The sequence below is a fragment of the Argiope bruennichi genome, chromosome 2 (assembly GCF_947563725.1).
Source record: "Argiope bruennichi chromosome 2, qqArgBrue1.1, whole genome shotgun sequence".
Lineage (NCBI taxonomy): Eukaryota > Metazoa > Arthropoda > Arachnida > Araneae > Araneidae > Argiope > Argiope bruennichi.
In genome coordinates, this window is record NC_079152.1 from 136,232,620 (window position 1) to 136,247,389 (window position 14,770).

Genomic DNA, 14,770 nt, shown 5'->3' on the forward strand with positions numbered 1-14,770 from the left:
TATCGTTTCGCGTCTCTAGCGAATTGAAATTCAGAAAAAACAGATATTTATGTTTTTCCGCGCCAGAGATATCATCGTCCACATCGATAACTATTGGTTTAATTTTTGTGGAATAAAAATTTCGTGGAAAAAAAAGCTGTTGCTGTCTCGTGGAAATTTCGCCGTTGTTCTTAAGAGTCTATATCTCAGTGACGTGTCACACAATTTCACAACTCAATTTTATTTATTTTTCTCTGTTTTTAGTAGTTAAGCTGTATCTCTGTTTTCTGTTTTTTTTTCTCTGTTCTGTTATCTGCAGTTTTAAATTGTCATGTTCGTATGCTTGATTACACTCGAAAAGCTATTCTTCGAAATTTGGAAGAAATTCAGAATTTTGGAAATTGATACAATGATAAATTTCATCTGCAGAGCGTAAGGATTGTTACTATGTTATAGTTACATAGCTTGTAAATGACATGAAAATAATTTAATGCACAAATTAGTAATGATAATCAAAATAAAACAAATAAAAAAATCCAATACTCATCATTTTTATTTAAAACAAAAGGTATCACAGTTTTTCTTGTTTTTTTTAAATAAGTAGCACATTTAAGATGGATACTTTGTTACTACCCGTATCATAACCGATAGTTGATTTAATTATGAATCTATTTGAAAAAAGAACTAACATAAATGAGCTTTTAAAATCCATGATTCTGCAAACCTTGGAGTATTATAAAATTTTTGTACACATAGGGATATCAATATCAGACGAGAAACTAGAAAATAAACAAGACATAGTTTTAAATACAAAGTCATTCAATATAGTTCATATTTTGTATCAGAAGAGTTGGATATGAATGAATATTATGTAATATATTATATGCCATATTTAGCAATGAGTGTTTGTCTTTTCCACTTTGGCATTTCCTCCTTCGTCTTACATTCAATCGTAACTATTATTTCTTTTCTTACATGCTTTCTTTTTATCTTCTGTTATTTTTACGCAGGAATCTCTTACATCAGAAAGTATGAAATATCTTGATTATATTAAATTTTATGCTGAATTTTTGAAAGCAATTTTCAAGCAATTTTTTTAAATAATATATTTTTTTCAAGGTACAAAAAGTAATAACAATGTTTTTATTAATCTTTCAAAAAAACTTTCGTAGACTTCTTCTGCCTTTCTTTTTGTCATGGGCCACACAACTCTGTCCATGGTCGTCATAATGGCTTCTCTGGCTCCTTCCCAGGTATGAGGACCTTGTAACCGATACTGGTAAGAAACGCTCGGACCAAAAATGATTTTCAGAAATAATTTTGGGTCTGTGAAGAGCATCTTGAGGAGATTAGGTTTTGCACCAAATTGAGAAGCTATTTCATCGCAATACTGTATATAATCCACTCTAATGGGAGTTTTATTACTTTGTTCATATCTTGATAAATTGTAGTCATGTTTTCTTTTAATGTCCTCCGTCATTACTTCTTCAGACGGAAGTTTGCATTTACCTGCGAAGATTTGAGTCACCCATCTGGCCTGCAACTCTCCGGCAGGAAACCCAGGTCCAAAAGGAAGAATGAAGCCCATGATTGCCAACGTTGCATGAGGCAGATGGGCTGGGAACATGCACTTGTAGAGGTTGATCCGGTCGTCTTTCACCACAATGCCTTCCTCCAGGAAAGGGAATTTCCACGTGTACCCAGTGGCCATGATGACGACATCACACTCGGTGGTCACTTCGTCACCTTCGAAAACGACACCATTTTCTGTAAAACGTTGAATATTCGGCTTTTGTATTACGGAACCAGAAAGTAATTTCGATCCCAAGTGGTCATTCAAAATTGGATCCTTTGAAAATACCCTATGATTTGGCTTGACAGCGAATATTTTCTGACTAAACTGTAAATCGAGATATACAGACTCAAAAAGCCAGTTGAAAACTCCATAAGGTAAAATGTCTAATAACTGGTATAGATATGGTCGAATCACTAATGTGTCATATGGTAAACCATGTTTTCCAACACGGTTAATAACATGTGCTCCAGGTCGAGTACTTATATATACCTGAAATTTAAAAAAAAAAATTAATTTCCCTAACAAAAAGACACTCGAATGTTATTTCACTTAAGTGGAATTATTTTAGTTAACAATGTTTAACACTCTATTAATTAATATTCTTCAGAAAACTTTTGCTTAAAATTTACGAAAGCATTTAAACTTATAATAATATGAAAACGAATAATTAATGAAAACAAATTATATATTTTGAATTATGTTTAATAATCATTGTATTAATTTTACAATTCACAGTGCTTGAATTTTATGAACTAATTAAGTTCTTATTAGTTTCTTAAAGATGAAAAAAATTATAATTTTTTATTTACATATATTCATCTGCAAACAGAAAATATTTTCTAAGAAATGTTGCTAATCTAACAGAATTCATTCTGAAAACATTAAAAAGCGAAAAACATTGTTTAATTTCTATGAATAATGTCACTCATCTCTATATCTTCCAATTGTAAAGATGAATGTGTAGGCATTTGTGCATGTTGGAGCTCTGTCGTCTGAGCTAGAATTGGCATCTGACCTAGAGCTACCAAACTTGGCACAAGCATATTTTGCAGGATACAAATGTGCACATCAGAGAGAATTTTTAAAAATGTTTACTAATGCTCAAATCTAATTTCACTTAAGTTTAAATAAGAAGATAATTATACTCAATCGAAAATTAAGTGAAATTTCGACATCTTCAATCATAACTTCCAAAAATATTTCAGTACAAAAGTGATTTTTATATCAAATTAATTTTTTTTAAATTCTTTTCAGTGATACAGATTTTTTGGTTTATACTTTTTCAATTTTTATTTCATTTTAAACATAGCTTAAACATATTTTACAACAATATATCACAATGTTGAAGTGAAAATAAATCGTTTTTATTGTTGTTACTAATATTTCATTTCTGGATTTTTTTACCATTCTTAATGATCAAGATATGAAAATTATACCTTTATGTTTTGTCAGGGGTTGCCAACACCATTATTGGATTGTTAATGAATCGAAATACGTGTACGAAATCGAATACGAATCTCGTTTCCAATTACTTTGGATGGTTGGATGTGTATTGTATAGAGATAATTTCCTGAATCTATGGACTTTACATGTCATCAGAGGACTGTCCAATCTTGAGAAGCTTCTGGGGGCGTTTACAGTCAGCGTGATATGGAACCCCTGTATGTCAAGAGATGAATGTGACAAGTGACAGATACACAAACATCCTGTCCATTCATCTGCACCCATTCATACCTATTCATTCAGAAGGATTTATACAATTCCAACAAGACAATGCGATACACCACGCATCGATATTTACCGAATGACTCGAATACTCCTTTGACTTTATACACTCCACTGGTCACCTAATTAGCCAGATATGAACATTATGAATATTTCTATAATACCTTACAACGTTCTTTTCAGAAGAGATCTTCGCCACATTGCACTCCTATAGATGTGTGCATTGCTCTGCGGAATTCATGACGTGGATTGCTTCCAGCGTGTTTATGGGAGCTCTACTTGATATTAGGTAGATGTACAAGTTTTTTTTTCCGATTCTTTAGTGTACTTCAGAATCAAGAAATGATGAAAGTTTTCAAAAAAAAAAGTTTTTATGTTTAAACACTGTTGCAATTTCCTATGATACAAGTGAATGCACAAAAAGACAGAAAATTAATGAAATGCATAGCACAACAAATAGAATGGAGTAAGGCTTCTGAAATAACATTAGTTACATGTCTTTTAAAATTTTAATTTTAAAAATATCTGAGCATTCTTTTTTTGCTTTTAACATACGAAGATTTTAATCAAGTTATACAAAACATAAAAAATATGTAACAATATAATAAGCGTGTATTATATTGAAATTCGAAGTAAATAATTTGAATAGTGGCGAAAATATGAGCATTTATAGTAAATAATCTTTAATTGCGCATAGGGACATCTTTCATAATTTCAAATCCAGGTATATCGTTAATATTCCAGCTGAGTATCGTTAAGTTTCAAAAGTTTCAGTTTCTCTCTAAAAAAATGAAATGATGCGTATTTTCTTCCAAAGTGATATTTCTTCTAAAAAAAAATCTTGTATTTTTAAGTAATTATATTGAAGTGTATAAAAGCTAAAAATATGCTGATTACCAATGCATATTTATAAATCTAATTATAGTAAATTAAGCATCATGTATATCAATAAAATTTTTGACGTTATTCACTCTATTAGCACTAACATTGGAATTATAGTATTGTATAACTTGATATGCATTGTGTATTGAAAAGTATTTGACACTTTTGGACTTTGCTTATCCTGCAGATGCCTCAACTACTAAAAAATATGAGATGAAATTATTTTTTAGTGCGATAACGACCTTTACTTTACGAATCCATCCATTAATTTGCGGAGTGTTTCTGCAGGAATTGTGAGTCTGGTAAAAGAAAACTGGGAAGTTCTGTTACTAACGTGACAACTTAAACATGTACATTAGGGTGGAAAGAAAAAAATCCATTTTTGATTTTTAATTTGTAATAGCGCTATAAGTTGTCTTTTGGTGTAGATAAGATAAATTATAAATATGAAAAATATTGGAGTAGGACATTAAATTGGAATAGGACGCAAGAAAGTTAAAGTTTCATAAAATTGAAATTTTTGCTACATTTAAAAATATTTTTACGAAATAATCAACTTTTGATTTTTAATTTGTAATAGCGTGGAAAAGTTGCCTTTTGGTATAGATAAGATAAGTAAAAATTATAAAAAATATTAGAGGATATCTTGAGATGCCGCAAGGATTTTAAAGTTTCATAAAAACACACTTTTTGCAACTTTTTAAAGATTTTTACGTGCCTCGATTATGAAATAAAAAAAAGCTTTCATTAGGCATTGTAATATGAATAAAAGTATAAAAACAGTTTTACTATTGCACTGGTATGGCACGGAGTCGTCGCCGGAGCAGTTGTTATTGAGGTAAGGCAAAGATTTGTCCGCGTCCGGTGACAAGGTTTCAAATTAGTAGCTTTGAAACCAGTTGAGTTGGTGTCTCCCCTCCGTTTATTGTATAACTTATTAACGTAACTGATTTGTTAGTTTGTATTTGTGTGCTTTGCTGTGAGTAAAAATGGCTCAATCTAAATGAGTAAAGACAAGGCAAATATCGGAGTTTTCTATTTTGGGGAAATTTAGTGATTTACTTGAAGTTGAACACACAACTGAAGAATCTAGTGCTATTGTTATATTAGACATAACCTCCAAATTGCTTCAGAGAAGGATCCTTCTGTAAGCGAAATATGTGACATTTTAGTTCTCATAATAGAACAAATATGGTCAAGAGCTTCTATTCCCGTCGCTTCTAGCAAAAGAATTTCACAAGTGATAAAATACAGGATAAATACAGGAATTTATTAAAGTCTAAAAGCAGAAAATGCTCAGATAAGTTTAATTTCAACCTCACAGAATTTAGAGAAGAAGCTAGACGTTTATTTGATATTGCTGACTTGTATAAAAAAAAAAGTGCCAATTATGGAATAAAAGATTCTAAACGATCAATGCTCTAACAGGAAAATGTTTATTGGTAATATTGATACTGCTACCACAAGCGCTTTGAGGAAGAAAGAAGCGAGAAAGAGTAAAGAACTACAGAGAGTAGTTAAGTGTAATCAAGAACGGGCAAAAAATGCTAGTGCATCAGAAACGATTACTGGCGGCAGTGCCAACGCTGAAGAACCACAGTGTTCTTTATAAAAAGAGACAAGTCAACCAGATCCATCAAATACACAGGAAGCGATACAATTATCAAGTGTCTGTGCGGTTTAATATTAAAACTTTACACAGAAGGCATCTGTAGCGGAACCAAATAGTATAGCGGACTCGGTTATCGACTTTCCCTGGCTTCCTTGTCACATGCAAGTAGTGGAGAGAGCTGTGAGACTAGTGGCCGAATCGGCTCAAAATGTTTGTGGTTCAATCACAAGAAAAGGATTTACATGAGCAAAAATGTACTCACGTGTGAATATGCCAAAATTAAAAAAAAAAAACTGATTATGAACTGTTTATGTGGCAATGAAATAGAAACAAACATTTTGCAGCTGTAATATTTGTAATCATTAAGGATACAGAAGTAAGAAACACAAAATTGGACATAAAAAATATTTTTTTTATTATTATACTTTGTAATTAATAATTTTTTTTCCAATTGTAATGCTTATATATGTATTTGAAATCATCTTTTGTAACATTACATGAACGAAAAATTCATAGAAATATTTTATCAAAGTTTATAATTTTTCAATTTTTTTACAAACTTTAAGCTTTTTTTTCGGCACCTCGAAATATTGCTGAATTGCAACCAAATTTTTAAATATTGTTTTTGGACCTAAAAGGCAACTTTTCCTTACTATTACCAAACTAAAATCTAAAAAAAAAAAAAAAATTAAGGCCATTTTCGTTCTATCCTAATGTGCATGTATAAATGGGATTATTTTTGCATTCGTACTTACTTGCTTTGCTACGTTGCTGGTTTCCACAGCGGCATCCAAACCAGAACATCCCATGCCGACGACGACGATCCTCTTGTCCTTGAAAGGTTCGACTCTCTTCAAGCTGTGGGTGTGCATGATTCTCCCCTTGAACAAGGCCTGGCCAGGGTAGGAGGGCATTTTGGGTCGGTTAATGTGACCGACGCAAACCAAAACGCCGTCGTACACATCGGTCGATGCTTCCCCCGACAGTCTGTTTTTCACTGTAACCGTCCATCGACCGGTTTCTTCATAATCATCAGTCCTTTTCACTTCTAACACCTCGATGTTGTATCGGATGTATTTTAATACATCTTTCGAATTAGCGAAATCCATTAAGTACTCATAAAATTCGTGATGCCTCATGAAGTTGTTGCTCTCTTTCTTCGGGGGAAAATTGCTGAGGGCGCCCATTTCTTTGCTGTGATTGATGATGGTCGTGGACATTGTGGAGCCGACGCCTTCTTCGGGTTCTTCTCTGTAACACCAAGTGCCTCCTGGTTTGTCAGTCTTTTCGAAGCAAATCGGATCGAAACCTCCCTCTTCTTTCAAAGAAACTAACGAAACCAGTCCAACAAAACCGGCGCCAATGACAGCGATCTTTTTGTTCCTTGATGCCATAATGTCTGTAAAAAAAATCAATAAAGCAAATTATTTTGTTAATAATTCTTATTAAATCGTTTCTTATAATTTCTTACTCTTCATAATGAAAAATCATTTCATGTACTTTCATTTGATTATAAAATAATGACATTAAAGGATGACATACAATTTTAGTTAATCCCAAAGTAATCTATGAATGCAATGATTCTGGAAAGTAATTTGGAATTTTAAAAATAATGCACTTTTTTTCAGAGCACTAGAAGACAGCGACAGAAAACAGCAGATATATTTTTACTGTAAAATGCTTTTCGATTTTATCCATGAACACATTTGTCATTTTATCCATAAGAGAGAGCACACACAAAATATATATATATATATGTTCATTTCTTCGAATGACAAGTCCCATAATTAAGCCATCCACATATCCACTTTTTCATGAATTCTAAATAAAATAAGGGAATACTTGTAAAAATAAATTGTAAACATTTTTATGCTTCGGTAACTGCAATGTCCCCATAAGAATGTCCTTCCTTTCAGCTTGAACTTTAGTTTCACCTTGCTCCTCATACAATGATCTGTGGGAATGGTCTCCCAAAAATTTTCTCGCATATTTTCTATTAAAAGTATTATTTTTCCTTCCCTTATGCATAAAATTATGGAACTTGAGCAAAGCTGAGAGCATCACGAGTGCTCAGATTTTTATTTTTAGAATACTACACATGAGAATTGTATGCTAAAAAAAACCGGTATTTGTGCATAATTACATTTCCTTAACGAGCAATAGTTGCAAAATACCGATTTTGTCATGAATCTAGAGTGCAACCTTATGCATTTTTTCGGAGCGGGGGATTAATCACTAGCATGTGGTTAATATGCAAGTACCAGAAGATCGCATATGTGTTTTTCCCAACTGATTGAAAGAAAAATTTGACATAAAACTACAACTGTAATCACAAAACGATATAGTAAAGTTTATTTATTAAAGTCATTGCACTTTTAAGTTCTTGCGTTTACATGTATTCGAAAAAGGTAGACCGACAGACGATGAATTCTTTGACAGATTAAATTCAAAATTTGATATGTATCTACATTTTAAATGTTAAATTTACACTTTGGACACACATTTTATTTATCTAGCTCTTGACACTTTGTCTCCCAGAATGCTTTTCGTATATTCTTTAATGAAAGAATGACCCACTCGTATTGCACACTTTGGGGAAGACAACAAAAACTACGAGAATTCAGATTTTTATTTTCAGAATCCTACACATAAGAGTTTTCTTCTTTGTACTATAGTACAGAAAATTGAATATGTACTTCGGATGCCGTGTTTCCGACTGACAGAAATGAAAATTCGATTCAGAACTACAGTATTAGTAACAAGATCATATATCAAATTTTATACCTTGCGTGTTTGAATGAGCGCGTTTACGTACATGTGAAAGTACATTCGTCAATCGGTCAAACCTCTCAATGGATTTCGTTAAAAATGAGTGTTCATTTTATCTATCTCGTTTTTTATATTTGGCAATTATTGTGTTCACTTATAATGAGATAACCGAACAGATAGACTTCCTATGAAGGAATTTCAATCAAAATTTGATGAAAATCTGCTGATTTGATGTAGGGACCATATACAAAATTTCATCTGTCTGGTTCAAAGTATTTTGAATCATCATGTTCACATGTAGACATAATTCCAGAAGCATGTTTTTCAGATTCAAGGAAGTATGAATTGTGAAGATGAGTCAAAATCTGGAGTTCGATGATTATAATACTTTATCTAAGTATCCTTCGTTTATGAGAAAGTAGCAATGCTAATCCGAATAAAAAGGCAGAAAATTTTTGTTGTTTGTTGTTGCTTCTTATTTCAAAATATTCTTTCTGTTCAAAATGAATCTGTTTTATCGGCAGTCATAAAACTTACATAACGCGGAAGCTCCTCGGAATTATGCAAATAAACAAGTGCGATATTTCAACAATTTTCTATTGTGATTTTTTTATCAGAAGTTTTTCTACTCTGTTACTTTGATTGTTTAACCTACTGATATCCAATAAGATTTTCTAGCGAGAGATTATATATAATTGAGATATCTGCGTGAAATTTAATACATTTGATATCTATTTATCTTTCCTACCTTCCAAAAACATAACATGATAAGCCCGAGTGTCGAAAGGCTTATCACACACAAAAAAATACATTCAATCAGCATTTAAAAATAAAAATAACATTTTTGAATTTTCACTGAGCTTTCAGTTTTCTGTGGGATATGCTTATCTAGAAAAGATAAAAAAGACGGATGCAACATAGATTTTTCTCTGCCCAATAATTAATATTTCTTTCCAATAAATCACCGATAATATGTAAAACTCGCTATATGAATTATGCATGAATAATATGTAAAACTCACAAAAAAATGTATAAAAATTTGAAGAGAAAAGTACGTGTTATATATTCGTACTGCTCTAAATGTTAATAGCTTATGAATTCAGTTATACAGTGTATTTAACCATATGCGCAATTACCCCAATATGACTTATATAATGTATAGCAGTTATATACTCTATAACATATATAATATATAACGTATATAAATTATATAACCTAGTCTTAATATTAATAACATAACCGTACATTGACATCACGTAAATTTGAAGCATCCCATCTAAATCGTATCTTTTGTTATTCATATGTAAGTATATGCATCTGTAATTTTTTTTTAAAAAAAAAAAGTCAGGCTTAGGAAATTAGCTTATAACTTGTTAAAAGTCCGAATTCTCATTCGAATTCAAACAGTTTGTATAAAGACGAAGCTTTAATTAAATAAGTATAATGTTGTTTGAAAGAAAATGTGGTTTGATCATTTTTTGGATAAATTAACAAAAAAAATCATTTTTTGTTTTTTGTTTTGAATCTTATAATTATTACTACTAAAACTTAAAACTAGTAAACATTTAAACGAAAAAAAAATATATATATATCATTATCATTTTTCAGGATGGACTTTTCTTGATTTTATTTTGAACTATTCATCTTCGGCAACAAGTTGGTTCGTCGATTTGGTTATATTTAATTTCAATTAAATTATTGAGATATAACTTCACGATCATGATTCCGTCGAAGTGTCAAACATTAAACTCGTATTATTTTAACTGTCCTACGTATGCTGCGTTCAATGAGTGCTAATGTTTTCCTTATGGAGACCAATACCATGTCATCATAGATCTATTAAAAATTGTATCTATGGGTTAAATTATTACCATCCAGTTTATCCATCTTCTGACTTTCTGACACTTTTTCATTCGTCTTGCAAACAGTACAGATGCTTAATAGGATCACTTCTCCTTTAGCTTATTTCAGCGTTTCTCAACCTTTCAGTATTCGTGGCCCAGTTTTCAATCATAACTTTCATCGCCCCCCCCTACAATAAAAGGTATACAACAATAATGTATATTGAGTATTTTGGATTCTGTTTTTAAATTATTTTTAATTAACTGCCAAAACAAGAGTAAAAGTGAGCCAACGTTGGTAATATGTCAGTAGTAGAACTACTTTTCTGCAAACCAATAGAACTCAAAACATCAGCACTCGCATTATTTGCTATTTTAAATGATTTTATGAACGAGGCAAACATAGAATGGAAAAATTGCGTCGGAATAGGCACCGATGGTGCTCGTTCAATGTCCGAAAAATATACAAGATATACAAGCACTTTTAAAACAAAAATCGCGTCAGTGCACACATTGCATGATCCACAGAGAAACTTTGGCTTCGAAAGAAATGAGTCCTGGTTTGAATATTGTGTTAACTACAGTTGTAACCGTAGTAAATTATGTAAAAATGAGACCCCTGAAATCGAGAATCTTTTCCGCACTTTGTGAAGACATGGGTTCAGTACATTCAGCGTTACTATTTTATTGCGAGGCAAGATGGTCATCACGTGGGAAATTTTTGCAACGTGTTTATGAATTAAGAGAAGAAATCGCCATTTCTAGAAGAAAACAGACAGGAGGCCGAGAATTTTCGCGATAGTTTATTTGTGATGAAATTGAGGTACTTGGTTGGCATATTCGAGAACTGAGACTGGCTATTTCTAATATTAAGCCTTCCTTCGAAAAACTTTGCTCTACAAGACAGGCCCAAGGAAGTCACTAATAATTATTAATTTTTTTTTTAATTTAGTATGTTTTGATTAAGTAAGTTGTTTTACTTCAATAAGTTATCAAATATGTCGAAATGTATTTTGTTTTCTATGTGTATGTGTGCTTTCCTTTCAGTCATAATATTTCCTCTTTTTCTCTTTTAAATAATATTTTCTCTAGGATATTCTCGCCCCCCCCCTTCTAGTGTGCTCGCGCCCCCCTAGGGGGCGCGCCCCACAGGTTGAGAATCGCTGGCTTATTTTATTACTTATGGATTGGACTTATCTTATTACTTATGGATAATGGGAGGAAATCAGGCGATTTATGAAACAATGAAAAGAGTTTGAATTTTAGACCAGCAATGCAATCTATTTTTGGATATTAAGCAAGAAATATATTTTTTTGAAAAATTGAAAAAACTTAAGAAAAATTTGCACGACTATAAAATTCGTATCAAAATTAAAAGGGCATTTTTTTTATTTTAAGATGATGTAAAATTTATTTTTCAACTGTAATGTTTTTCGAAGTTATGATGAAGAAATGTCTAAATTTTGCTTAATTTTTAATTAATTAAAATTTCAAAAAAATTCCTTCTAAGTGCGATTTTCACCCTCCTAAGTATATATGTATCAAAATTTAAAAGCTTTAGGTCAAATAATTTGATTTGTAGAGCGCCAATATAGACACGTTCATCTTTATTATTAATCTCTAAGATGCACATTCACGCTCTCCTAAGTATATATGTGCCAAATTTCGTAGCTTTCGGATAAACGATTTAATCTGTAAAGTGCTAGCACACACATATATATTCATCTTTGTTATTAACCCTTTACACTCGGAAAAGTAATTCAATGCATAATTATTCATTTAAAACAAAGACTTGTTTATTGCAAAAAAAAAAATGTGTAATTGTTTTAAGTTGAATTCCTTCGTTTAATTAATTTGCATCTTCTTATACTTTGCAGGTATTTATAACAATCAAAATGAAATAAATAAACAAATAAAACGTCAAAATGATTCACCGTCTTGGAGGTCTAACCCTTCGCACCATCCGATTGCAAAGGGTAATAGAGTATTTTGAAATGTCTCCCAGTATTTACTTTGTATTGGTTGCCATTCAAGAAACTGATTTCGAAAAATATACATCGTTCTCGATTCAATTTTGTTTTAGATGTGTTCCTAAAAATTATTGGTGGCTATCATTTCAGCTTTGAACGTCCGTTAAAATTTATTTCTTGGCGTAACCAAACACTTTACTACTGTCATTCAGTGAAACTTTTCATAAAATATTATCTAATCAAAATAATATCCTGTTTTCATATTTTAAAATTTAATGAAATAATTATAACCCATTTTTTGGAGATTTCCTCTTTTCTCCTAATAATTGTGAAGTGTTCTTACAATTAAGTTATTGGTACAATTAAGTTAAGTTACATTCAAGTATCAGATTAAAGATTAAAAAAATAAGTGAAATGATAGAAAATGAGGAAGGTCTACAGCTCGCAAATGGGTGTAAAACTTCTAAAGTACTACAAATTTCATGTCTTTCAAAATATGAAGTTTTAAAATACTTTGGTGAAGGGATCATTAATATGAAGTTACGCATAAAATATTTGATTTGATAAAATATTTCATAAGCAATAGTTTCACGGAACCATTTGTCGCTCATTACTGCGTGTCTATAATAATGTTTTAATTGTAAAAGTTTAAAAAGAAGAATCAAATGTGCAATTAATATAAAAAAAATCAATTGCACAAAATTTTTTAAAAATTAAAAAATGGTTTTGAAAACAATAATTTTAAAATCTTCCAATGTTGAGAGGAAATTTTGTTCACGTTTATTATTAATTGTTATTTCTACTTTGCAATTCTTAATAGATAGAAAAGGAGATGGAATAGGTATAGATAATATACAGCAATAAATTAATATTTGACATGATGAATATTTGATTGTGAAAAAAAAAATTGACAAAAGGGACGGTAGTCCTAAAATAGTGAGGACTTCAGTTCTAAGTTTAACGGTCTCCTGTACGGTGTCAACAAACAATCATTATTTTTAGTAGCGATTGATAGGTTTTGGTTTAAAGCATACTTTTAGTCAAAAGTTAAATGCTGTGACAATAAAGTTTACAGCATTAAACTTTAAAAGTACGCAATAATGTAAATTTTTTAAAGTTCGCGCTTTTTTTTTTTTAAATTATTTTATCAATTTGTTAAAATTACGTTTCGTTTTCTTATTGCAACTGTTCGCCGACATTTTTTACTTGAATCTGAAGAAATTTTTATTGAAAAATTCTCTGATATATACAGTACGTGAACTGTGATGTGTGCAAACAAAAATTCAATGTTGAACGATTCTGCTCTTATATTATAGATATACAGAGAGAGAAAATCAAGAAAGTATATTGTATATGAAACAATACTTCTTAAATTGTATGAGTCACATTATCATTAAAGTTCGTTAAGTTCAAAAACATTTCGCTGAGGAAAATATTAAGTTATTTATACAAAAATTCAATTGAAATTTTATGTTATTCATTATTAATGCGAATAAGCTAATCGCCAAAGACAGTTAGTTAGGAAATAAATAAGAATGAAATAAAAAAAAATTCAATGATCACGCTTAAAGAAATAATTTTTCGCTGTTTTCTGCCTTGAAGAAATAAAAATAAAAAGTATTATTTCATTTACTGGATGTTACATCTCAGTAAGTTAATGATAACTGGAAGCAACGACTCATCCATAACACAGATTAACTGTAACTATTTTCTTAAGCTTGGTTATTTATCATACAGTGCATGATTTTCATCAAAAGCTGTGTAAAAATATTAAAATAAATGTAAGTAATGCATGAAAATGAATGGCAAATTTTGACTTTTAAACTAATTTTTTTAATTAAAATCTTCGATTTCAAAATTAAAGGATTCATTAAAATGCTTTTTCGAAGTAGCGTAAAACAAAATATGTAGCTAGCAAATAGTTTTATACATAAATGAATAATTTATTTAAAAAGAAATTTTTTTAAAGCAAAAATGACATTAAGGCAAAATAAAGCATTGCGCAGATCAGGGTGAAAGTATAAATTACTCTGTTTCACTTACCTAATTGATTATTAGTTGCTTATAATAATAAAGTTTCTTCTTTTGTACAACTAAGCAAAGCTGCAATTATTGAACAACCACCTGCCATTAAATGTGAGGACTGCAGCTTCTATCACAATTGTTATTCAAATTTTATCATAAGAAATGCTATCTTATCATCAAATGGCCTCAAAAGATGAGGAAATATGGCATTTTAGAATATGAATAGGATGTAGATTCGCTCCTCTTTTGTTTTATTAGTTTTTTTTCTTTGCGTATTGCTTTCATTCAGTAATTTAAGGAAAGTTCAATACAATAGTTATCAGAATTAAAAACGCATAAGCTCCTCTCCCCCCCCCTCACCAGCGGAGTTTTGAGGGATAGCAGCCTCCCT

At 30.9% G+C, this 14,770-nt stretch overlaps 1 protein-coding gene across 1 annotated transcript; it reads right to left on the minus strand.

Annotated features, from left to right (window-relative positions):
• Positions 1–514: 514 nt before the first annotated feature.
• LOC129961883 (dimethylaniline monooxygenase [N-oxide-forming] 2-like) lies at positions 515–14,515 on the minus strand. Its single transcript, XM_056075503.1, has 3 exons — positions 14,398–14,515; positions 6,530–7,173; positions 515–2,044 (listed from the first exon to the last, which is right to left on the minus strand). The coding sequence occupies exons 2-3, from the start codon at positions 7,166–7,168 to the stop codon at positions 1,094–1,096; spliced, it is 1,590 nt and encodes a 529-aa protein (XP_055931478.1). The 5' UTR covers positions 7,169–7,173; positions 14,398–14,515; the 3' UTR covers positions 515–1,093.
• Positions 14,516–14,770: the final 255 nt, after the last annotated feature.

Bases quoted from the DNA above. Each gene is read 5' to 3' on its own strand.
- LOC129961883 (XM_056075503.1), bottom strand. From the start codon at position 7,168: ATGGCATCAAGGAACAAAAAGATCGCTGTCATTGGCGCCGGTTTTGTT. The intron at 2,045-6,529 runs GTAAGTACGAAT...TTTAAATTTCAG, and splicing joins CCAGCAACGTAGCAAAGCAA to GTATATATAAGTACTCGACC.